Source organism: Aptenodytes forsteri, unplaced genomic scaffold (genome assembly GCF_000699145.1).
Source record: "Aptenodytes forsteri isolate BGI_AS27 unplaced genomic scaffold, ASM69914v1 Scaffold55, whole genome shotgun sequence".
Classification (NCBI taxonomy): domain Eukaryota; kingdom Metazoa; phylum Chordata; class Aves; order Sphenisciformes; family Spheniscidae; genus Aptenodytes; species Aptenodytes forsteri.
The window spans coordinates 8,490,912-8,515,628 of NW_008796063.1; the positions used below are offsets into that span (position 1 = coordinate 8,490,912).

At 46.0% G+C, this 24,717-nt stretch overlaps 1 protein-coding gene across 2 annotated transcripts in view; it reads right to left on the minus strand.

Moving 5' to 3' along the window:
- RNF216 (ring finger protein 216) overlaps nucleotides 1-24,450 on the minus strand; it is a 65,115-nt gene extending 40,665 nt beyond the window's left edge. The window contains exons 1-13 of one of the 2 annotated variants that reach the window (XM_009286418.2): nucleotides 24,356-24,440; nucleotides 23,496-23,582; nucleotides 23,026-23,159; nucleotides 21,084-21,941; nucleotides 19,204-19,280; nucleotides 15,097-15,199; nucleotides 14,029-14,193; nucleotides 12,909-13,023; nucleotides 12,484-12,623; nucleotides 11,436-11,486; nucleotides 10,312-10,449; nucleotides 8,917-9,065; nucleotides 8,377-8,455 (exon numbers count right to left, since the gene is read on the minus strand). In XM_009286418.2, coding sequence (XP_009284693.1) covers nucleotides 8,377-8,455; nucleotides 8,917-9,065; nucleotides 10,312-10,449; nucleotides 11,436-11,486; nucleotides 12,484-12,623; nucleotides 12,909-13,023; nucleotides 14,029-14,193; nucleotides 15,097-15,199; nucleotides 19,204-19,280; nucleotides 21,084-21,941; nucleotides 23,026-23,127 — 1,977 coding nt within the window. In that variant the 5' untranslated portion in view covers nucleotides 23,128-23,159; nucleotides 23,496-23,582; nucleotides 24,356-24,440. Of the gene's footprint in view, nucleotides 1-8,376; nucleotides 8,456-8,916; nucleotides 9,066-10,311; nucleotides 10,450-11,435; nucleotides 11,487-12,483; nucleotides 12,624-12,908; nucleotides 13,024-14,028; nucleotides 14,194-15,096; nucleotides 15,200-19,203; nucleotides 19,281-21,083; nucleotides 21,942-23,025; nucleotides 23,160-23,495; nucleotides 23,583-24,355 lie in introns of both variants that reach the window. The other variant, XM_009286417.2, reaches the window with a different exon arrangement.
- Nucleotides 24,451-24,717: the final 267 nt, after the last annotated feature.

Consider the following 24,717-nt stretch of genomic DNA (forward strand, 5'->3'; position numbering starts at 1 on the left):
ACACCCTCCCCCCCCCCCCCCCTTTTCCTCTAAGTCCAGCAGAGAAATAAAAGAAAAAAAAAAGAGCCTACAGGTTTGGTGTGGATTCCTCAGCTGTTCCCGTTGCTGAATGAAAACCTCGCACTGACAGTGGAAGGGCTAAACTGCCTCCTGCACGCCAGGAAGGCAGCTTGTTTGGGGCCGACTCTGGTCCAACACTGAAAAGCAGGCATCTTCTAAAGGGGTTGGTGGTCCCTAGTTTTCTTGAGGATTTGCAAGACACATGAGCTAACTTTTAAAGGTCAGTTGGCAGAGCTGACCAGCCACGCTGTTTCTCTCCCAGCGTTTGGCATTTACAGCTTCGTACATGGTACCAGGCCTCTTGTTAGTGGTGATGTATGAAACAAGACAAAGCACGTGCTCTTTCCATTAGCTGAAATCACACATCTCTCCCCCTTGCAATATATATTCTAATATATCAGCTTATCAGTGTTATTTAACTGCAGCATAGCTCCGTCTGTCACTCGAGAACTATTCCAAAGTTCTCTAGCACTAAGGGCTCAGATGACCACCCAGAAGAGATAAAAAGCCAGCAGGCTCGTTGAGATGAGCTCTCGAAAGAGTGGCAAAGGAGGGGAAAAAAAAAAAACCCAACACAAAAGGAAAGATCAGCTTCAGAACTGCATTGCTTTTTCAAAGAGACCTTTCAAGTATCACTTCCTCTGCAGAGAGGAAGCGAGAGGAGCTGGAGGTTCTCCGATACAGCTTCCCCTCCGCAACAGTGATATAAAAGGATGGGTGGTTTTAAAAAGAAGAAAAAAAAAAAGGAAAAGAAGAAAGGAAAGCAGGCCAGCCCCGAGCACACTGTGACCAAATTAGGAAACAAACTCTACTGACAGCCTCCAAAATGGACATCGTCTGCAGCAGCCTTGTATTAGCTCAGGAAGTCTGATGACTGTGTCATCTGCCGAAATCTGTTTATTTGCAAACAGAAAGGAGAAGCAAAGCACCTCCTTGCACTACACATGCCAGGTTAGGCCGTCTCAGTGCTCTGGCCTGAAGGAGATAGTCATCAGCTGCCCTGACACAATACTATTCAAAACCTCCACTGCTGACTCACGCCCCTCCAAAGATAACTCTGCCCTGGAAGCGCTAAGGTACAGTGAGACGAGGTGTATGCAGAAAGTTGGGGTTTTTTAAGTGCATTTTTTAAGTGGTTAGCTGTGGCAGATGAAGCTGAGGTTAGAGATCAGTGATTACTACGACAGGAATGTGAGGGGGAGGAAAGAGAGGGAAGATGTAGCTTCTTGACTAAGGTCAGAACAATGTTTTTAATTTGGCTTGGGAACAGCCTTTTTCCATCCTCTCCAACCTCTATTTCCACTGCAGCAGCAAAACGATAACCCTGCTCTGATGCTCTGCAAATTCAAGTAGCACCGGGCAGAGTTTTAACCTTAAACTCACCCCTGCTGCCGTGAAGGGTACCTGTAACTGAGCTCCCACAGCAGTCCCAGGGCAGCTCAGTGGCATTGCTACCTGTTGTGAGGACAGACAAGTGACAGAGGCTAAGTTACTTCACTGTTTAAAAATCAAACAAATCAAGCAATCTGAGCAGTCTGGTCCGTACAGAGGTTTAGGGTTTCTCCCTGATGTTAGGGCAATTGCGTTACATGACTCCCTCTCTTGTTCCCTGCATGAAATGGAAGAACACCACTCCTCCCTTTCTTTTTCAAAGGGACCTAGGAGGAAAAAACTAAAAAACTGATGATGAACTCTCAGCCTGCAGCAGGTCTCAGCCTCAGCACAACTACAGCCTTCAGGGTCCTTCCAGCCCCAGCAGTTTGGCTACGGGACCACTCCGGCAACTTGCCACGTTCAAGGCAGCCAAGGACCTTTCACACCCCGGCACCACCCACCCATCGTGCTCTTATCCAACCCCTCGTGGAGTCCACCAGCTTATCTCCAAAGACATTGTCATAGCACAGCACGTCTGCACTGACCACCACAGGTCTGCAGCTGCTCTCAGTGGCTCCTTTGCCTAAATGGTTGCAGGCTGTGCCCAGGGAAAGAAGGCAAGACCAGACTGCTGAGGCTGAAGTTTCCATCCCCACATGAAGCTGTGTTCAGCTTATTACCTCTGGACTTTTCCTCGGCAAAGGACAAAGCTAAGAAGGGAAGACAGCACTGCTACCTCTTATGGACCTGACAAAGAGGTATTCACTGGTCAGTAAACAGTGGGAGAATTGCCTTTTCACTGAATGGATATTGCTATATAAGGCAGAAAGCAAGCACAGGAGTAAGCTTTGTTGCTTGAAATTGCACTGACTTACACAGTCTATTTTTAAAGAGACTAGTTTGAGCTCTTGCTTTCAGCAGCTTCCCCCCCCCCAGGAGAGAGATACCCCATTTAAACTGACCTCTTTCCTCAGCCCAAGAGACAGATACCCCATTTAAACTGACCTCTTTCCTCAGGTCCATTGCTAGGCTGGGCTTCGCCCTCTCCTCCTCTGTCAGACTCATTTATCAAGTGAAGCATTTCCACATATCACTGCATAAATAGACTTGACCTTGTAAAAGCAGCAGCACCTGAGCTCCCACTGATGGAGTGTCTCCACTCCACCACAGCAATTAACCCAGCCCGCTCCTACCCTCTTTCCAGGCGAGGTATTCTTGGAGCTCCTGCAGCCCCTTCCTACACGTCCCGAGAAAGGGTGGCAGGTATATAGGCAAGGCAAGGAGCGATTCTGGGCTGATCATTGTGCCTCTCCTCTGGAAAGGGGCATTTAGGAGCAAGCTACTGCTGGTACCACTCAATTCTTGTAGCTGCTCTCAGCCCACACCAAGCATACACCAAAAAGCAAGCTACGGGACTTTTCCCCAGGGGGGACAACTCACTCCTGGTCCCTGGCTTTCCTAGATGCTCCCTCTCAGCACAGAGCTGGGGATGAGAAGATCTCCTGACTCTCAGCTCTCGCCATGCAACTTTGACTCTACATGCCTCGATGGGACGGACCACGTGGTTTAGCATGTACGCACTCTTCCTACATGGGACTGTACTTTTAAGGCTTTGTTGCACCAGGAACACTCTCCTGTTATCTATCTTCCTTTAGGACTTGGCAATAAAATCTACTGGGGTGTTATCTGCCGCCTACAATCACCTCAACCCCACCTTTGGCCTTGGTCCCTCCCTCCTGCCCATCCCTTTGAGGAGTGATACGGAAATCACCGGCGCTCCCGCTGCAGTACTGCTGGCGCTGCCGTCGACAGCATTGCCACTCGCCCTGCCTGCAGCACAGAGCACCGCCGCTGCAGACGAGTTTCAATGTCCTTTTATGGAAGAAAAATGAAAATTGCCTGCCCAGCCGCTGAGTGCCTCAGAGCCGAGCTGAGATGACGGACGGAAACTTGCCATTTGTTGTGGTTTTGGCAGTAATAGAGTGGAGCGTGTTCCCATGCGCACCGCTCATTTAAAAAGGGCGCAGCGAAGGCACTGAGCTGGAAGAGAAAGCAGAGAGCTCCAGAACAGGAGGTTTCAGGGATGCAGTGCTGAGGAGGAAGATAGCAGAGTCATGAAAAGATGGCTTAGACTGTTCTGCCAGCCCGGACAAGCGGGAGACAGACCTCCAGACAAAAGCGTACACAGGCACAAGTGCTCCATTCCCAAACCCCCCAGTAAGACACGTAGCAAGGTCCTCCACACCGCATTTCCCTTTCTTCCTCATCCCAACAAATTCTGCTAAGCCACATTCACACAGACACAGGAGGATGGGAATTTAAACGAGGGACTTGGTTCTTGAGGTCATTGCCACCAGAAAGAAATTACAGGGGGTCTGCCATAAGTGAGTGCCACCTTTGGCTCTGCTCTCCACTAAAGCTGTGGGGCTAAGCTCTAAGTAACAATCAAATCTAAATAAATAGGCTCAAGGAAAAGCATACAGAGAACAGCAATAAGAATGGCTGAACAGAGAATAAGACGGGGCCACGGGACCTTCAAAATGTTTGCACTGCTCTCAGGAAGCTGAATGAGACAGCAGACTTCAACAGCTGGGAAAACATGTTGCAAAACCAGGAGAATTAAGTAATTCTCCATATGTGCATCCTACTCTGAGGCATTTTGGACAAGCTCAGTTTCTCCAACCAGAACATTTTTTTTTTTTTTTCCCCCCCATGTTGCACACGCACCCTGCCAGTGACAAATCTTGATAGAGCTTAAGCCTAAAACCACAGCGCATCTGGAGTCGCGCAGGGCAGCTCCGGGCAGCAAGGGGCCAGCCTCTAGCACAGAAGTAATGGGCCCTGTGGTATGTGTTGGATGACAGCCTTGGAAGGCGATGTCATCCTGAACACATCCCCCTGCTGCTGGGTACTTGCTTACACAAACAGTTCCCCTTGCACCCTACAAAACACTTGTAACTGGATCATAGGTGGCTGGGGCTGCCTCGTTACCTACCTCTGAATCACAAGCAGCTGCGTGCCCCATTACCACACCAGGTACCGAGATCACAGGCATTGCGGTCCGCCCCTTAGCTGCTTCTGTAACTTTAAGTCTGGTTGATCATGCAACAATTTGTTATTTCAGCAAGGCCACTCACGTCGAAGTTGCTGCAAACCGTACAAAGCGACTTACGCTTATTAACATAGGTTGCGGATGCAGTGTTAGCACCCCGCTAAGAGAAGCCATGTTCAGACACAGCTTGCTAGGCAGAGCTCTGTACAAGCTTAAACCTGTCTCGCTTCCAACAGAAAATGAAGGTTAAAAGCAGCTGGGTGCATCTGTTCCTAGCCAGCACCTTGAAATCAATCCTGAGACATTCTAGCAGCTTAAAAAGAAGTCTCTTAAACCCACGTCTTAGTCCTGCAAATTAAAAGTACACACAAGGATTGCTGTGGCCAGAGAGAAGACGAAAAGGCGCAAAAGAATGGGGATTTTATCCATGTGACACAGGCACATCAATGCTCATTTTTCCCGGATGGGAGTTCAGACGCCCAGCAGGCAAACCCACTCCCTAAACACAACCTCATTAACAGGGTGCACTAAGGAGCCCTGAACAAGGGGGACAGCTGCCCAGTCCGAGGGCAATGCAATTTAGCTCCATGCAACCACACACCATCACCTCTTCGCATCCAGCCAGCGCCGAGGCAGACAACAACTCGGTACGATAAAGTAAACAAAAATTTTAAGCTATGCAAAGGAGTTTTAAGGAAAAGTCTTGGAAAGGCAAGTCCCTGCAATGTGGCCTGGCTATGAAACGAGTGTTGAGGGTTTCGAGCTCTCCGGCACCGGAGGGACGGCACTGCTCCGTGCATGCATTATTTCCATGGCAACGGCAGCTTTCACCTCCCCATCTCTCCGCTGGCTGAAAGCCCTGCAGTGCTTTGTGCTGAGACTGCAAAGAGGGGAGACGATCTCCCCCACCCGCAACACGGCGCCGGGGATAGCAGCAAGCAGCCCGGGAACAAAAGCCTTGTCTTCACCAACAACATGGGGTCTCGGGAGCAGGGAGGCAGAGCAGAAAGGATGGACTTCCTTTTCTGGGGGGAAACAGTACTTCCCCCGACGTGCGAAAGTGCACGCTCACTTCCCAGTGCCGCACAAGTCAACAAGCAACATGTGCCTTTCCTAGTTTTACCAGAATTGCCAGCTTTGGTTTACTCTGTCAGAGCACAGGGAGGAGAAACCCGCATCATTAGAGATGAGAAATTCAAGCGCCGCTTCCATGCGGGGACCCCTGCGCAGAGTAAGATGGAGGTTGACCGAGCAGGCTGGCAAACCCTCCTGTCGCCAGGAAGCCTGGCTCCGTGCGCAGTCAGCGACCCATTATAGAGCAAAACCTCAAAACTCAAACAGGTCTGAGCAAAAACACTGCCTCTCCCCCAGCACCAGCTCAGACTGCGCACACACAGAACGCATCCATAGGGTGGCTTGGGCAACGTTTTTCCTTGGCTAATTAAGCTTTTCCTCCACCCTGCAGTTCGTGATATTAAGATTCGAGCCCTGGCCACCTAACCAGGAGCCAAACTTCACACCACACAGCTGGAGCCACAGTGGCCCTGGCAGATGGTGCAGGTTCATCTGCATGCTCTCCATGCAGCCGTTCAGTCACTGAAGGCGACCGGCAGCTCTGTCTGTTGCTGAGGTTACAATTAGCCACATTTTGGTCCCCGCAAGGTGCAAATGACTGGAACTACAGGTGAGATGCATAAGCAGTGACCTAGGCACGCCTAAAGCTCTTCTTATTATTGAGCCTAACATACATATATACAGCCAAAATGAAGGCTTCCAGCTGGTTCCCATCACTTACTTTACAATACATCCGTAGCTGGCCCAAATATGAATCAACCTCTCTGCAAGATTTAAAGGAAAGCCTGAGAGTATCAGCATGAACTCTCAAAGCAAGACAAAGGATCCAGGTGATGGAGCATAGAAATACAACAGGACCACCATCTGGTCCTCCTCTCCCTGCCCTTGAAGGGCCTTGAGGTTTCAGGAGAGGCACATTTTGACCTTTCGCTTTCCACGCTTCCCCTTACTTTAGGTTCAGCTGTGCAAGTGCAGTCCTCCCAACCAGAGAAGGACTCCTTCCAGGATCAGTCATCACCACCACGGAGTCTGCCAGAGGCACTGCTAGCAAAGCCAATGCATCCTCTCCAACCTCTGTAGAGTTCCCTAGATTAGACCTTTCCTCCCCAAGGGCAACAGTTTCCTGCAAGCAAGAGCATTAGCCGAAATTCTTCATTCTGGAGAGACAAGATAGCAGGAGTATGAAGAACCACTGCAGTTGCTGCTGTGAGACAACACCACATCCTGCTATCTGAATTCCTCACCCTCAACTTCAAATCCTAAGGTCGTTCGAGACTTCTAAGAAGAGCACAAAGCTACTCAGCAGATTTTCAGCTAATGAATCAACACAAGCTGTCCAGGAAACCAGAAATCCAGCCCACTGGAATGCTGCAACCCCAGGGAGGGGGGACAGGCAGTACGCTAGGAAGGAAATGAAACAGCAAACCAGAAGGAAAGGAACAGTTCAGCACTGACCCCTCTTACCACAGTTACTGTGCCGCATTACACATTTTAGGGAAAAAAGTGACTTCAATTTGTTTTGCACATGGAAGCGTTCATGTTCTTCAAGCCTGAATTTTGTTCTGTGGTGCTGACATATGTACATTTTGAAAACGACTCTGGTTTTGGGGAAAAAAAAAAAAATTTTGATTTAAACGTGAATCAACATTGCCACCTAGTGACTAGCAAACCTCCTTGCTCATGACACTTGGATGATCCATCAGAATCACATTTCTTTCCCAAATGCTAGAGGTGGATGTTAGCAAAACGTATCTGGAGGTTAGAGATCTAAAATGGAATTGTGCATCTTTCATAAGCAGCCTTCCCCTGCCAGTAAGTTCAATTTTCACTACAGAATGCAAAGTTCACTGCTGGCAACTTCAATGTCTCCAGACAACAGAATTTGACTTCCTAGTACTTTCTCAATACAGGCAAATGGTGGTATCACGTCCATACGAGAACCCAAAGCTATGGCAGCTACAAGCGTAAGGTTAATGCACTCAAGAGGAATTTCAGCGATTAGCAGAAATCTCTGCTGGGGGACAGGCAGTTCCCTGAATATTACACGAGAATTCACTGTTGTGGCTAAAGTTACACAAGACGCCTTGTAGCTTCAGTGCTAAACACTGATACTGTACTGGCCTCGGCTCACTGGCACCAGATGTAAGTGGGGTGCTGCATACATTCAGGAGGCTGGGAAACACATTTCTATGCTTCTATTTTTCCCCAGAACAGATGGCGCAGAAGCAGCAGCGGCAAGCTTTCCCCGCTCTGTCCCCCATTGGGCCTGACGATTCTCCCGTTATGGCTATTAGCAAACTTTGAGAGAAGCACAAAGATGATCTGCCCTTTGAACAGACACATTTCAGTGAGCTCTTCAAACAAGTTTTTTGTCACTTCAAACTGAATCTGTATTCAGGCGACGGCATAAAAGAAAAATGCAGATGCTAATTCTCTTAAGGATAGCACGTAAGGTGTTTCAGCTCGCTCTCCAGAAGTTTCATCAGATAAAGGATTACAATTTGGTTTTATGCCCTTTAAACACCCAGCTCCCTGTTCACTTAAAACATTTCTGTATATGCGAGACAGCAGCCTAAAGGCATCTAGAAGCCTTTTTAGCCAACATCTTCCAAGGAAAGAAAGGAATACTGTTGTCTCATCTGTCCAGCCGCACAATTTTATAGAACATCAGCAGGATCCAGCAAATACTTTGACTGCTTCCCCATGCAGCCACATTAGATATTCATTCACCTGCTACTGGGAAGCGCGAGTTGTCCTCCCAGCTCTCCTGCCCAACACTCCAGAAGAGACCAAATGGCAAAATAACCCCCAATTACCTTTCTGCAGCGGGGATTAGGGCAGCTGAATCGCTTCACATCGCTGTCCAGTAGAGCTGGGAAGTTACAGAACGGACACCTGCAGCCCAAAATAAGATGCCATTAATGCAGAGTGCCAAACATATCTTTGCTGAAAGCGGATTTAGTCAAATAGCTGTGTGGTAGTTAATAACGGCTGCCAAGCAAACGCCTGCCGCCAGCATGTGCTGACTACTGCCTTTTTGCTCGTATTTCTTCGATCACTTCCCTGTTTGCAATCAAAATATTATATGCTCAGCACTGCTTTTGACCATGTAATTTAGAAGATCAGCAGAGAGCTGGCAAGCACGTCTTGGGGGAGACAAGCCTATTGAATTTTAATCTGCTCCTAGTCAAAGGCAGACCAACCTGAATAAAAACAGACCTGGGAAGGCAGAAGCCTGAATTTATAATACAGCTCTTTGAAAAGCTACCTATCTCATAGTCAGCACACATTTAGGGTTTCAGGGAACAGTTTTCTACAGCAGTAAGTGCAGTCTGCATCCTCTGCTGGACACTTACCTGACAAGCTCATCTGCACAGGCAGCAGCCACCTCCTCCTCAGCTTTCCGCTCATAGTATTTACAGAGGATGTTCTCCGGAAGCACTTTCTCCAGCTCGCTGGTGGGGAATGAACATGTGCAACTGCCTTCCATGCAGCTGAGCTCTGACTAGGGTTGGAAGGAGAGAGCTCAGGTTCAGTATGATGCTAGCGACAAACAAGAGTCAGTACCCAGAACCATTTCCAAATAAAACAGCGCAGAGCCTTGCTTAGAGAGAATCATAGAATCATTAAGGTTGGAAGAGACCTCTAAGATCATCGAGTCCAACTGTCAACCCAACATCACCATGTCCACTAAACCATGTCCCTAAGCGCCTCATCTACACGTCCTTTAAATACCTCCAGGGATGGGGACTCCACCACTTCCCTGGGCAGCCTGTTCCAATGTTTCACCACTCTTTCAGTAAAGAAATTTTTCCTCACGTCCAATCTAAACCTCCCCTGGCGCAACTTGAATAGAGCTTAAGTCAGCAGATGACTGCCAGAGAACGGGTTTGCTACAGAAAGAACAAGACTAGTTAAACAGATCAGGCCTCAAACACTGGGCATGCAGATGCTGTTGATAGCTGGGATCACAGTTCACTCACTCCAAGTCCACTGTGACCACGTAGTGGCCTGTTATTACTGTACAGTCTCTGCTGAGAACTAACACTCTGCTCACGAACAGCACGTTGCATTCTAGTCAATACTGTCACAAAATACAGCTGCCAGTTTATACGTTTACATGAACTATAGATCCCAGAGTACAAAAGCATCCCACAATTTGATCATCATATCTCGAGGCAAAGGAGCATGCACACCTCAGAGCAGGTTAATGACCTGTTTATAGCTCAGCTAAGTACCAGGTTAATTGCTAGCTAAATTGGAGACTAAGAAGGTTAGTAGTATCATAGAGGAACCAACCCCCAAATTAAGTTGGGATCACAGTGATATTATGAAGGACAAACACTCTTAGCTAGAAGGAGACCGGCCAAGTCAGAGATGAGTGTGTTCTCTGTGCAGATACCATTGGTTTATTAAGTAGAAAATAAAAACCAGACGAGTGCAAGTTATTGTTGTTACTATGAATGCTGCAGAAAGTTCTCCTAGTAATCCAAGTTGCTAGGCATAGAGCACAGAAGATGGAGGTTAGCAAAACTGAAATCCTATTCAGCGAAGACCCATTGTGAAATTGTTGGCTTCACTTGATGGTGAGACTGACTTGTTGGATTTGGATTTCAGGACACAATTCCATGCAAATATTTCCTAGGAAGTGCAGTTACATCTGATTTAAGCAACAACACTACGCAAACAACAATGTGATCTCCCAATAGCAATTTACCCATTTTCCCCTCGTCCGGTTGGGAAATTCTTACCTTCCCAGAGCCAAAGACTGCCTCCTGAGCGTATTTAATTAGGCACTCCTTGCAGAACAAGTGACCATCTGCACACTGAGTTAGCTCTTCAAACGCAAACTCCCCGTAACAGCAGCGGCACTCTATCATCTGACCATCCTGCAGCCATAAACAGAGGTATTAGCATCATCATCGTCAAAACGTCAATACAGGCACATACAACTGCAAGCCATAAACAATTCCAGCATTAATTCTAAAAAAGAGCAACAGATATACACCATTCCATTAGATATCCTATTTGGTGGTCAAAACTCACTAAGCACAACCAGAAACTCAGTTTTAAGCGACTTAATATCTACATGTCCTGCGCTTGACAGGTTCCAAACAGCTACAGAACACACGGTGTTTTAATAATTCTTAGCTCACAGGCAGAGACACATCTTGGGTTCGGGAAGCAGCAGAGAGTACATACCATTCATATGGGGAAACCCAAGCTTCAGATCTGTTGCCCTCTAAAGGAACATTTACCCACGTGCCTGGAGAGACCTTGTCTCGGCCTCTTCACTGCAGGGGTGGAGAAGCTTGCCACTGTTAAAGAGTAAGTACGCCCACTTCTTCAAAGGTCCAACATCTCCTCCAAAGTTTGAAGAGAAATGGGCATTGAGAACGAAAAGGTAATCCACAGCTGCTGAACTGATCTCTAACTTTTCTCTCTTTGTTTAAAAGGAAAGACCCGATTTTCAGGTTTTTAAAGAGTCCTTTCTGCAAACGAGGAAGGCCTTTCCGCTGGCACAGCTCCAACAACAGCAAATCTGTTTTAAACAGCTGTAATAGCGGTAGCAAGAGCAAACCTGGTAATATTCTATTGCAATGTTTGTTCTAGCCAGTAAAGATACAAGCAGCAGCTGACTGAATTACTACAGATCATTACATCCATCAATACCGTCTTGCTGGACTCAGCTCTCGTCTACCTTTTCTAAAAGCCAGCCAACACACACTACGCAGGTTTTGCCAGCTCAGCAAAAGCAGCACAGTGCAAATGCAGCTTCAGAAAAGCTCCGTTCCAGAAGCGTCTGTGAAGTAGTAAGTGCAAAACAGTGCCTGTGCATAAGCTGAACTCAAGAGACCACATTATAGATACTGACCTTCTGATACTGCTCCTCATTCATCTGCAGAGCAAGGAGAAAGTCTGCGTGCTGCAAGAGAGACATATGCATCTGTATTTACAGAATAGATAAAGCAATTTTCCAGCCTCTACACTCTTTTACATTATCTCAGGACTTACAAACCACCATAAAAGGCTCACTGTCTGCTTACAACATCACTCAGCCCATCCTTCCAACCCATTAAGCTATTTATGATTCAGCTAAAACAGACGGGAGAAGCAAAGGCAGCAAGAACAAAGGGAACCGAATTCTGTATTACGGAGGGCTGCTGGTTCAGGTTTCCATGGGCAGAGATGATCTCACCCAATGGGCCCCTCCAGAGAAAGCCCCAAGGAACATTAGCTTTGTGTTTAAAAGGAGACACTATCCATCTGCCTAAGACACAAGGATCTTTAAGAAGCTACTTTAGAAAAAGGACTGTAGGTGCGGAGCTGTGAATTCAGTCTTCCCTCAGACTACGAGGGGAAGACAACACACCAGCGAGCGTTGCAGTGTTCTGCTTCAAAACACGTGGTCCTCAGCACAGGACAAGACGTTCTGGAGACACAGGACCACCAACTTGCGGAAGGCAGTGAGTGGACAGACTGCCTCGGGGCTGGTCATTATTCGCCGCTAACACTGAGCTGGAATTACAAGCCCTAAAGCACCAGAGAAACCAGCTAACAGAGGAAATAATTAATTAGTAGAGCTTTTACTACTTTGTAGCAAAAAAAAAGGTCCAGAGCGGTGTTGTATCGTGGACTATACATTGACATTAGCAGATATATAGAAGGTTTTCAGCAGCAAAAGTAGCAGCTATATATTTAAGTAAATTTGAAGCTCAGTGCTTGTTTTTTTTCTTCCAAAACCAAGTTACTTGGGAAGAGTCATACATGTTAACAGATAGTAAAGTGGCAAAGGTAGTTATTGAACATTTTGTTCAGCATTTGAATTTCTCTAAGAGGCAGATTTCCATGTTTAGGGCCAAGGCCTCTACCGTAGTTGAAGTCGTTTGCACCACAAGATCAAAGCAGCTCCTACCACTCACCTCTGCCATCTCTTTAACTTTCTGCTCATAGAATTCCTGCTCCAGTAGCACTGGTGGGAGAAGAGAGAGCTTGTCATAGGACCTCCAGTGCCGCCTCTTATTCTCCAGGAAGAACATGCGCTTCTCGATTTTCACATCTCCTAAAGCAGAGTTAAAGGCACAATGAAATGGGATGGAGCAGCCAGAACAAAGCTTAAATCCCTCTTCCTCCATACGCCACCAGCTGCGTAACTTCAGTGTCTCAAACAGCACTGTACCAAGCAGAGGTACTAATGAAGAGTATCTCCAAAACAGATACCAGACAGTGACAGAAACGTAGCTGTTTTGGGACCACATCCCTTTTCAACAACAGTGCTTTCTGCTGCAAGCCAGTTCTGCTTACAATAACCATGCAGAGAGCACGATACATACGGCTTGGTATTTACCTTGCTCAAATTTGAAGTCAATATATGAATACTGATTCATTTCTTTCCTCCTTTTTCGTTTCCCACTGGTTTCGGGAGACAGCTCCTGCCATTTTTTGATGGCATCTGAAAAGGCCTAAAAAACAACATACAGACTTAAATCCTGTCTGTTCCCTGGAAGAAAGCAGAAGCACATACTTCAGATCAAAGCACAGTTACAAACATGGGCATATAAGTGATCCAAAACCAGAAAGCCAAACACCCCGTATAGAGGCAAGTATACCTCTTTCCTTTGCTCGCCTTGCTGTTTTAATGCACTCGTAAAGCAATCATTCCATAAAAACAAAATAGCTGAATGATACTTCACAACACCTCAGCTATTAACTCCAATACGGCTGGTGCCCACTCTGATGCAACAGAGCTGCTTTAGGGTTTTTTTGTTGTTGTTGGGTTTGTTTTTTTATTTAAAAAAAAAAGCTCAAATACTCAGTGCTCAATCAAGCAAGTGAAGAGACAAGGAGCTTTTGTTTTAGTTAAGTCCTGGAGTAGTGGAGAAAGAAGCTCAAGCAAGAGGAGCATATCAGAGGAGTAGATCCAAGTCAAAAGCTTGAAGCCACATTTACATTCAGTTTGTTGATACTTAAAACAAGTTTCTTCATAGCTCCATTGCAGTGAAACCCTTATGAGGAATATAGGACTCATTCCACAAGTCATAAGAAGAAGAAACAGGACAGTGAGACTTGGGCTTCTTTTCAATTACATGCAGTCAGTTAACTAATAGCAGCAGTTAAACGTTTTAAGATTTAGCTAAATGTCTAGGCTTTATTGGCAGTTATACTGCACTTCAGCAGCGACTTACAGGAACACTCCTCAGTTTAATCCATCACCTGCCATCAACTAGCTAGCGTTTCCCCAGTTCTCCTATTAGAGAAAAGTAAAAACTTCCTGCAGCGTTCTGTCTGGCCAATAAATTTTTTAAGTCTCTAAACTAAATGGATTAATACTCCTTAAAAGGAAGATCATTAAAAAAACCCCATAACCACACACTAGCAGATGGTACAGTACAGCAAAAGACATCGCACTGCTCTCCACAGACACGGGAGATAACCCTAGGAAAGAAAACAGAGTTGAACCGGAGAACCTTTCGCGTGATTGCATAGTGTCCCTTGAGTTCATGTAGTGCCCACTTAATGTCTTGGCTGCTCAGCATTTTGAAGTCTGCCATAAGGAGGTCAGCTGCCTGAATAAAGCACCGCTGGTCAAGTGGGGCAAGTTTGGAAAAGTCGAAGTAGTCCACTTTAGGCACCTAAGGAGAAAATGTGAAAGATATAAAAAGGCTGCTGTAAATACACACAAGAACACCCCAAACAGCTCTTTCAGTGATCTGGACCTTCTGCAAGACCACCCGAAATTCAGGTTGCATGGCACCCAGTTCTGAGCACCTATCTAACCACCAGCTTAGAGCACAGCCTACTGGTCTACGCGCTTGTGCGGGTAACCTGCCCTGAGCTGCACCACGCTGCAGCCCTGCCCCTAGCAGGGCCCACAGCACACAGTTTAAAGCCATTGTGTCCAGCTGCACCAGACAGCGAGGAGAGGATACATGTAGGTTCCTATAAAGGGTGAACAACTTTATTGGCTTGAGGTTGAGAGACGATTCCAAGAGTAGAAAGAGGTATTCAACATTTCTCTCTCAGGCCACACGCAGCTATTTCAACATACTCAAAGCAGCTCAGAGAGAAGTTTTTGTCAAATGGACTTTAAAAAAAATAAATAAAATCAAGAAACTGTAGGGAGATTTGCAGTTAGGAGGCTGAAAGGCAATGCCTAAAGGCCACACAAGAGAGACCTGAGGGCCAAGTCGACCTCATGTGACAGAATGACCACAGAATTCTTGTATCAGTTATCAAAATGAACACTCCAGACAGGGTGGCTGACAGGCAGGCAGGGCAGAGGGTCTTGCCGAACGTGAAAGAGCGGATACGGTGCAGCTACACAACAGCAAGACAGGAAAGTCTTGAAGTCGTCTTGCAAGCAACTAACCATTGCTATTTAACACCATCTTAAATGCACCCAGAGGCCTCCTATAATATATGGCTCAACCAGGCACTCTACAAATACACACTAATAAAACCAGACAACCCAAGATCTGCTCAGGTTGAACAGACTGGATGGGAGGCATGCTGTAGATGAGGATACTCTCACTTGCCTTTGTCTCATCTTGGCTGGCAAGCAGGCTGCTGCTGGGATTTAAAACCACTCTGCCTTCCTTCTTTGGGTAATCTGGATTTTCCAGAAGAAAGTTACAAAGTCTGAAAAGATAAATATAGTTACTTCAGGGTTTGGCAGCTCAGGTTCATTCCTCGCTTGTCCAATTTTTAGTATCTTATAATTAAGAGGCTGGGCAGGCAAGTCACAACCCGCCCTGTAAGAACGAAGGATGGTCTCAGACTAGATCAAACTGCAAGTAAATGATGGAGAATTAAGTAAAGAATAGTCAGCTGTATGACTGCAGACAGAAAAGCAAATAGATTTGCCTTTCAACAATTACATTTACGTAAGAGAAGCTTGTACGGGTGAGCTACTAACCAACCTTCATCTCTCCATGCCAGAGGTGAACAGTCAGGCTTACTTCCCCACTCCCACCCATGGGTAAAACCATGCAAAGTGATGCCTCCTTTGAGCACGCGTCAGACCCTGCACGACTAAGAGTCAAGGTGTACTAACTTTCTGCTGCTCTGGAATTAACATTACGAAGACCATACAAGAAAGAACAGTCGCAGCATTAGCAGCATTAATTGAAATCTAGCTGTCGCTAATACAAATGCATCTATGTTTCCATATTCCAAAGCATATGAATCCCTACAAAACCTGTGAAAGGTTGATGTCTTCCTCGACAGAAGTTTACAGATTCAATTTTTAATTAAAGCCTCCACTCTCTATCTACTTTAACATTAGAGCAGAGGCAGAAACAAGTTTAAACTGTGTTTACATACAGTATGTACTCTGAACACAGGTTTCATTGTAATAAAGCTTGAAATCACACCAGCATTGTCCAATTCACACTAGAAACTGGTCTAGTGAGAACAGCATTTAGAAAATAATCACTAAAAATTGCTGAAAAAAAATGCATACTAGCCTGTAAATGGAGCATACCTGAGGTCCTATCACAAACAATCATAACTTTGTCAGGTAAATTTAGTTTAACTGAGTATTTCAGCTTAGAAAAGACTCTAACAAGTAGTTTCAGAATACCCCATTGCTGGAGATCCACAAATACTTCAGAAGCCCTTTCGAAAGGGAAGCTTGCTGTAGGCTGTCTGAATCAGACTTTCACATCTTATTCTCAACCTTCACTAACCAGCTGTGCTAGCTGCGTCAAGTAACATAAGATGTTCCTCAGTTTCCCCAGCTGTAGAATAATATCCTTCTGAAAGGAGCTAGGACAAGCAATTAACATTTGTAAAACTTTGAATGAGAAGGTGCTAGGTTGCAGCAAAGACATAATTGCAGCTAATTTACATTCCTGATGTCAGAAATCAGTCCCTAATGAAATCTGAACCGGCTTGAAGCACTAACCCACTATCAAGGCATGATTACTTTAGCCCTGCTTTCACATTCAAAGCAGAGGCATTTCTTTTTGTTTAATCAGGTATTGACATATTGAGCCAGAAGCTTTTGACTGAGTGTGAATGCTTCTGCACACAAAAGCTGAATAGATGATACCCCGCTAAGAAGAGCTCCCACATCTTATCTTTCACATCAGTTGAAAGTTTTAAGACGATCGTTTCGGAAAACAACAAAATATCTTGGCACTGAGCATTTAATAGCTCCCAGCTCTTCCCCCATCCCTTTTGTAAAAGATAACTGTTTTAATCCAACAAAACAGAAACTTCAAGGAGCTCAAATCACTGCAGCTCAAACGCAAGGGTTTCAGCTGGGGCACAGTCAGAGTACATTTGGACTATTCTGCATGTTGCCATTTCAATGCTCAGGATTTTCAGAGATGTTAACCTTCAATGTCTGACAATTAGTTAAGTGGGTCCCAGCACGCAATGCACACACACTTGCAGCACTGTTCATTAATATCTGCACCACAGGACACAGAGCCAGTTAAAAGCCTCATCCCTGCCCAAACCCAGCCACCCTTATTTATTATATTTCAAGCCTGATTCAGCTTGACATACCACGGAGATCAAAGAGACCCTGCCAGCGAGGCTGACCAGTGCTCTGACCCATTTGTTCTCATACAAAAGATGCAGTGACAACTCAAAAGATAGTTTGGTTAAAGGAATAAAAATATGGAGAAGAAATCTTTATCATCCAGTAAGTGGGTAACGCACCGCTGAGCAGCCACTGTAGATGGCCTACAGGGAAGCCTGTAAGCACCTTTTCATCTCACTGGGTCTGTGGCACACAATAGGAGAGAAGAGATTTCGGGAGCAAAAAGGGAAGGAACACATTAAGACTGATAGAAGCCAATACCGGGACTTAATTCTACCAGGCTTCGCTAAATCCCCGCAGGACACAATAATGAGTTTTTTCACACAATCTGTGAGAGGGTCCTGCAGCCAGATGCCTGACTTCAATAGCCTGATTGACCCGAGGAATGGCCCTACCGGTCTTCTACACTCCCAACGCAACCATCCACGCCGAGGTGCACCAAGTACGCGGTGCGGGCACCTGAAAGCTTCTCTCATGCTGACCACACCACCACTGCAGGCGAAGCACTTTCGAAAGACAAGAAAGAAGTTACAGTCTGGTGACTTTCTAACCAAGAAGCCCTGCTTCGGAGACGTGACTTCACAACACAGGCAAAGGAAGCAGAACAGGAAAACTGGGCCCAATGGATGGGATCATCCTTAGTTCCTTGCCAGTTAACTTATTTATGGTCCAATAACTAATTCTAAGCCTCACACACTTGAACAGTGCTTAATTAGTGCCCTAGTTAACTGGAAAGGGCATCGGATTCATACAAGATAGAGTGAATACTCTGGCAACCAACACCTATTCTTCATTCTTGTATCACATAATAACTAGTTCCAACATGTTTGAGAGAGCAGTGACAGCTGCAGAGAGAGAAAGAGAGAGGGGTCACGTAGCATCAGACACAAGTCACAAGTGATTTACTTCAAACCACTCTCCCCTCTGTGTTGCTGGGGGAAGAAGGAGGAAGGAGGGCACGTTCGGAGTGATGGCGTTTGTCTTCCCAAGAAACTGTTACGCATGATGGAGCCCTGCTTTCCTGGGGATGAGATGGCTGAACAACCTGCCTGCCGATGGGAAGGAGCGAATGAATTCCTTGTTTTGCTTTGCTTGCGCAGCTTTTGCTTTACCTGTTAAACTGTTCTTATCTCAACCCACAAATTTTCTCACTTTTACCCTTCCAATTCTCTCCCCCATCCCACCCGGGGGGAGTGAGCGAGCGGCTGGGTGGGGATGAGTTGCTGGCTGGGGTTAAACCACGACACACACGCAAGCCTTTGCTCTTCAGCTGTGCAAGCTTTACCCAAAAGAGTAGGGAGATGATGCAACTTATCAATAAGGTTAATGACTTTTTTAAAACTTCTGATTCTAACATGACTCCCAGAGATACCAAGCATGATGAACACTAAGGTATTCTTAAGCTGGGAATTGGGAAAAGCAACAGTCCTCACACTGATTTTCCATTCCTTTTACTTCCCTTCTTGGCTCACGTTTCTGCTCAGTCTGACCAAAGTCAGTCCCTCAACAGAATCAATCCTACCAGTCCTTTAATGTGTTTGCTCTATTCTATCTGCAAAAAGTGATGTGAGACAACTCAAACAGTACCACTGCTACTTGATTAAGTAAAGGGGATAAGAGCCAACATCGTGACACTAAATAAGGGAGTCCAAAACAGTGTCAGCTTTACCTGGAAAAAGCCAAAAGCCAGTGAAATGAAGAGGTAGGAAACTATTTTCTCCAACTCAAAACTCACCAACCCACCTTCGTACTGTGTTTTATAGAAGTCACCTCAACACCTTAATCCTGACACTCACCCTTTTTAAGAACCCTAGTAATAGTTAAGAGGAAATTATATGTAATATCTTTAAATAAGCAAATAATCTTAAAGGCAGAGAAGCTACAGCACAATGTCAGAATTAGAGAGGATTTAAGAAAAGCTCTATTAGAAGGGAAAAAAAAAAAATTTCTCTGCTCTTTGGCGCTATCAATGCAGTGCTGACTCCCAGCCTGAATATGCTCTAGAACAGCATCATTAGCAGGTGGGGAAATGGAAATGTGACTGCAGCCAGACTGTTGTATGATACACCCTGGCTCTTAGCTCTATACTTACACATTTAAGTCATAGCAGTTCTTGATGCTGATTAGCTCTTCAATATATTCCTTCTTCGCATCTGGGAATCTTGCTTCCTACAGTAGGAAAAGCTAAAGGTTACGTAGGTATTAGAGGAGCTGCGTAGCACAACCTAGCAACAGCACCAAAGACAGATTTATAGGTAATTATCTGGCACGCTCCTGAGACAAGGGCCAAAATGGATTTCAAGAGACCATTTATAACCATCCAGCCTGGATACAGCAAGCTGCTGGCTTTCCTTTGCTCCACAGGATGATTGCTAACAGCTCTTTCTCACAAGAAGAGTAGGGGTGGTGATGTGAATGGCCACGAGCAGCTGGCCTAACGAATGATTCAGGCTGGATGGAAAGAGGAGAGGCACTTAGGTATGATCTACAACACAAGAAAAGCTAATATTTACCTTCAGACAGAATATTAAGGAGGTCCAGATTGTGTGCTGAAATACAACATTCCAAAGCAAAAGGAAAAAACCCAACGATACGTATACCCACCCAAAGCACCCGGACACACTAGGAATGAGATCAGAACAGACAACAAACCTCTACTGGCATTTCTGTGAAAGCTCTCCCAGCATTAGCCACATAGCAAAGAGCACCCTCTGCTGCTCTCTCTCGTCGGGTTTCTGTACAGGTATTGCAATCGATTGCACCATATGATATTTTGCTTTCCAAGACTGGACTGGTCAGGGTTGTCAAGCAACCCTGACAGTGCAAGAGTATCTACTTGCCCATCTCAAAGCAAGTCACCGATCAACAAGGTCTCACTCGGAAAGAACTGAATTTTGTTGGACTGCTACTTAAAGAATATTTTCCTCAAGCCCAGTTTTCCCAAACAGAATCAGATATGGGATGTGGAGGGAAGACTTGGAGGGGATGGGGGTGCTGGTGTAAGATACAGATGCAGTAAAATACGCTTGTTTGCAAAAAAGTATTCCATAAGGCATCAAGAGAGACCCTTCTTCCCTAGAAATCAAGGGGAGGAGCATGCACTGGAGGGGAAAGCGTTAGACATGTGAAGCATCACCACGTTTGTTTTGTTTTTTAAATACACACCATGTTGCCCAAGCTACTGAACATACCAAAGGTTAAGGAGTACCCTTCTTGGTGGTTCAAGTCTTGTAGCTAGTGCCCCTCATGCTAAGCTTCACATGCAGAGTCAGAAAGGAGCACGTGGAGTTAACATACACGAGTCTTCACGCTGCTTATGCAGTAATTCCTCAGTGCTACTGCTTGGAAATCCACACTGCAAGGGCAACCCCGACCACTATGGTGGCCTTCACACGGCCATGGACCAAAGTACTCTAGGAAAGGCAGCTGAAAGCAGCCATGGCTCTCAGCCATGCGTCTCTAAGCCTTCTCTACCCCACCCCTCTAACCCTCTACCAGTGTTTAGTGTCTCAGTTTTCTCATTTAGCTCTACATCCATCCCTAAACCAGCTCCACAGTGTTGGGTTAGGAATCAGCCAGACAAAAACAAATGAGCAGAACTGAGAGGGCACTAGCCTTTAAGGGAACAGACCCATATTATTTTACCTCACTGTGCCCTTGAGACCCTGCAATCAGTTCTGTTAAGTCTCCCTGGCCAATAGCCCACCTCGAAACAAACACTGCCCTCAAGATTCACATCCTCTCACCACTTCTGCCATAGCGCTGGGGTTAGTCTTTCAAACCCAAGTTCTCCAAGACAGTTCATTGCAAGCTCCTCACCTGGTGCATAGCTGAGTCTTAGCCAAAATGAAGAGGATTTGCAGCTGAAGTCACTAGGGCTGTGCTCTGAGCATGTGAAACACTACACACCTTGAAAAACCTGTCTAAAAATAACATGCACGCTGAAGGCAAACAAGCCCTAGGAACACTTACCGTCTCTCTGATGAGCAGCGCAGTGAGGTCTTGGTCCTGCCCAGCAGCTCCTTGTTCTGGCACATTACTAGAGCCAAGTTCGTGAGAGCCCTGTGCTGGGAACGCTGGACCTGGCTGTTCATTGTCTATCGCTGCGTGCTGACCCATCTCTTCTGGTGGATGCGCCAGCTGGGGCGAAGCGGGACCTGGAATCCCATCCTGCTGTGGTTCAGGTCGGGGGAAGGCTGGCCCAGGAGCCTCCTCTCCATATGCCCTCAAAGATCCTGGGTCTGCTTCAGGCTGCCCTTGCTGAGGAGCACAACCATTTACTACAGCATGTGGCTCGCCTTCCAACGGCTGGAAGTATGGGTGATCCAGCTGGCTGTTCTCACGGATCTCCTGGTCTGTGGTAGTTGCAGCAGCTGCTCCTCCGAGGTTTTGCTCCGGCTCCAAGTCCTCTCCTTGCCATCCCTGGGCTTCCACCTTTTCTTCCTCTTGTGGTGGAACTTCTGCATTCTCCAGGCTAATGATTTCTCTGTTAACAACAGGCTGTGGACTCGGCTTTATTGCTGGAAGCAAACTTGGGCCAGGCTCCTGGTTACTTGTAAGTTCAAACCTGGGGCCATTAAGCTCAGATGATCCGGGCTGCTGCAAGGCAAAGTTCATATTCTCATCCCTGCTTGGTCCAGCACTGCCCTCCACCGTGGGATTATACCGGTCTCCCTGGCACAGCAGAGCTGAGTTCTCATCTTGCAGATATATGCTCCTCAAAGGCTCGACAGCACTTTTAGATCCTCCTTCTCCCACAGCGTTTGCACCTTGCCATTGAGCAGCAGGTCTGATGACATTGGGACGCAGGAGCTGCTGATGCTTTGGGGTCTAAAAAGAAGACAGACAAGAGTAAGTAGGAGCTCTTGTCTGCATGTCAGAATCCTTGCTCCAGATGATCTTTTGCATCTAATCAAATTTCTGATGGGAAACAGATGAAAAGTCTGTTTAGCAAGGTGCTTAATAAGGCATAAAACTGCAACTCACGTATCTTTGTTTCACTGAACTCCATCCTCAGTCTGTTCCCAGGTACTAAGAGAACATTTGGCAGAACTGGGGATGCACAGGACTTTCAGACTGGAATAATTTCCTGAGCTCACCTCAGTCCCCACTTCCCTCCCAGTAAAATAGTCTGGGAAGGAGGAACTAACTGATGGCATATTTGCATTCTCACCAATTTATTTAAACAGGCAGGAAACAAAGCTCAAAACATTAATCTCTGGCCTCGTTCTTGCCTCTGCCAGACAAGACTGCTGTATGCCAACAGAGTCTGAATAGTCCCTGCTACTGTTTTCAACTAAGAAACAGAAAGGTCAGCTTTGCAACCCATTTTCTCAATGCCTCTGGTTACTTTAACAGAAAATATATTCTTAATATAGCTTAGATATGAAATTAGACACTTAAAATAATCAGGGTAAGCTAAAGCCTTTGGCCCTCCTCTGTGTGACTGCCGGTGCCAGTGGAAAGGAATTTATCAGGTGGTGGCTTTGTAAAACTGCAAAAAATGTAAGTGCCTGCAACAGCCCAACAAGAATCCAAACAGCATAGAGGAATAAAGCATACAAGGTCAAACAAGGCATGTTTTGAAAACCCGCCTTCTAAGGAACATCAAGTCCTCTTACAAAGCTCTCCACCTTTCTGGATTAAGATAGGTAACTTTATGGAAGCTACAGCCTTTGTTAAGTATAAATTTAAATACAATGCAGTTTAACAATCTAGTTCTCCCCCCTGTGCCCAAAATATGATTAAACACTTAAAGCCAGCAAAATGCCATCATTTCAACACACATTTCAGACATCCTAAGTAAATTACTGTAACTGGACAGGACTCTCAAAGGAATGCATCAGATACTTGCACCAGAGTTGGCTACAAAGGCCATGAATAAAGCAGGGCAAGTACAAGAATGAAAAATTACCTCCACCAAGATGACTACATCATCGTCATCTTCCTCACGCTGCTGCTCTGCTGGCGTTTCCAGCAGCAAAGGTAATTCTTCATCCGAGGAATCTGATATCATGATAAGACCCTCGTCCCTGCGGTTTATCCAGTCTGTAGTAAAGTAAGTGAAGTTAGCTATTTGCTAAAAGTAAATAACTGAAATTACAGGGCACAAGCACCGAAACATCTGAAAAAGCAATCTTCCCATTTGCATTGCAGCAACAGGGAAGAAGCGCTCAAAGGTCACTGGTTCCTCTGCAAGTTACTGGTATGGCCACTCCTACCTCCCCGGGCCCTCCGAGCAAAATACGTGCACAAACTACAGCTCAGGAGACCACAATGGCACATGCATGAAACAGTCACTCATTGACACTTATGCAAAGATTCTTCTACCCCGAACCTCAGCACGAGTCAAGCTGCTGCAAATGTTCTGAACAAGCCACTTACATAGTACTTCCTAATTTTTGCAGAGAAGTCCTGAACGTTCAGTATCTTGGGGACGATACATTTTCTTTTATTAATGTGCAGTGCATTCTAGAGGAGAGATAAGGTTCTCTGTGCAATTCGGCCTCTTCTGAAAGAATGTGACTTTGCAGGAGTACCTCATGCAAGACAGAGATAGGGCTCCTGTCTGTGGGCGCAGAAGGTATCCTGCTACTAGATGAGAACCTTGTCCCTCAAGGCTTGTCAAGAGTGGAATACAGATGCTACTGAGCACAGCTACTGGAACTCAGGAGAGACACTCCATCCAGAAGCAGAGGGTTTCTGTACTGCAGAGACAGCATACAACCATGCTTCCCCTACGACTGGACACAACGTTTTGGCGTATGCTTTAGCATAAGCATTCATGAGTATTCATTTATCACCTTTCAGGCATACAGAAAGCATCATTTTGAATTCCAGTCTCGGAGGAACAGGTGCCAATGCATACAGCCCTACGAGGATACAAATGCAAAGCCAGCCTCTCTCCTGTGAGGTCCTCAGAAGGGTGGAACACCATAAGCCCCTCAGATCTGCTGAAATACCTCTACGCGGTGTTCCCAAGAAGTTAGCAATCTGCCTTAAGGCAGTACAACGTGAGAAAGACAAGAGCCAAATATTTTGCATGTCAGCATAAAATGAGAGAATTTTCTGTAGGTGGCTGTGAAGTAAGTGTAACAGAGCAAACACAGTGTAACACGGCAAAACAGACCACTAGCAGGTTCCCGTTAACAGCACTATTGCAAGTTCAGTATCTACGAATCCTGCTGCTTGTAAGCAGAGTTTTACAGAGGGAGTTTCGGAAATATGCACAAACCGGTACTCACCTTTTCCTCTGTGACTACGGAAGCTGTTCAAGTTAACTACTTCTTCATTTCCACCTTTCTCTGCCATTTTAAACTGCTGTACCCGAAAGTGTCAACACCCAGGCATGGCAGTCAGGCTCGCACGAGGAACTAGAAGACAAAATAAAAGCAGGAGAGAGTAAGGCAAACTCAGCAGCACCCTAATCAGGCTTTCCCAAGACTAAGCCGCTAGATCATTTTGGGGGTTCTCCTGGCTCTCCCAGCACAGCCTCTCCATGAGGATATTTTTCTGTACCGCTTTCTCAGTGCCTAAAAGCAGACGTGTTTCTGTTGTCTTCTGTTCCGACAGTTAAGACAGCCAACTTAAGAGTGCAATCAGGCCC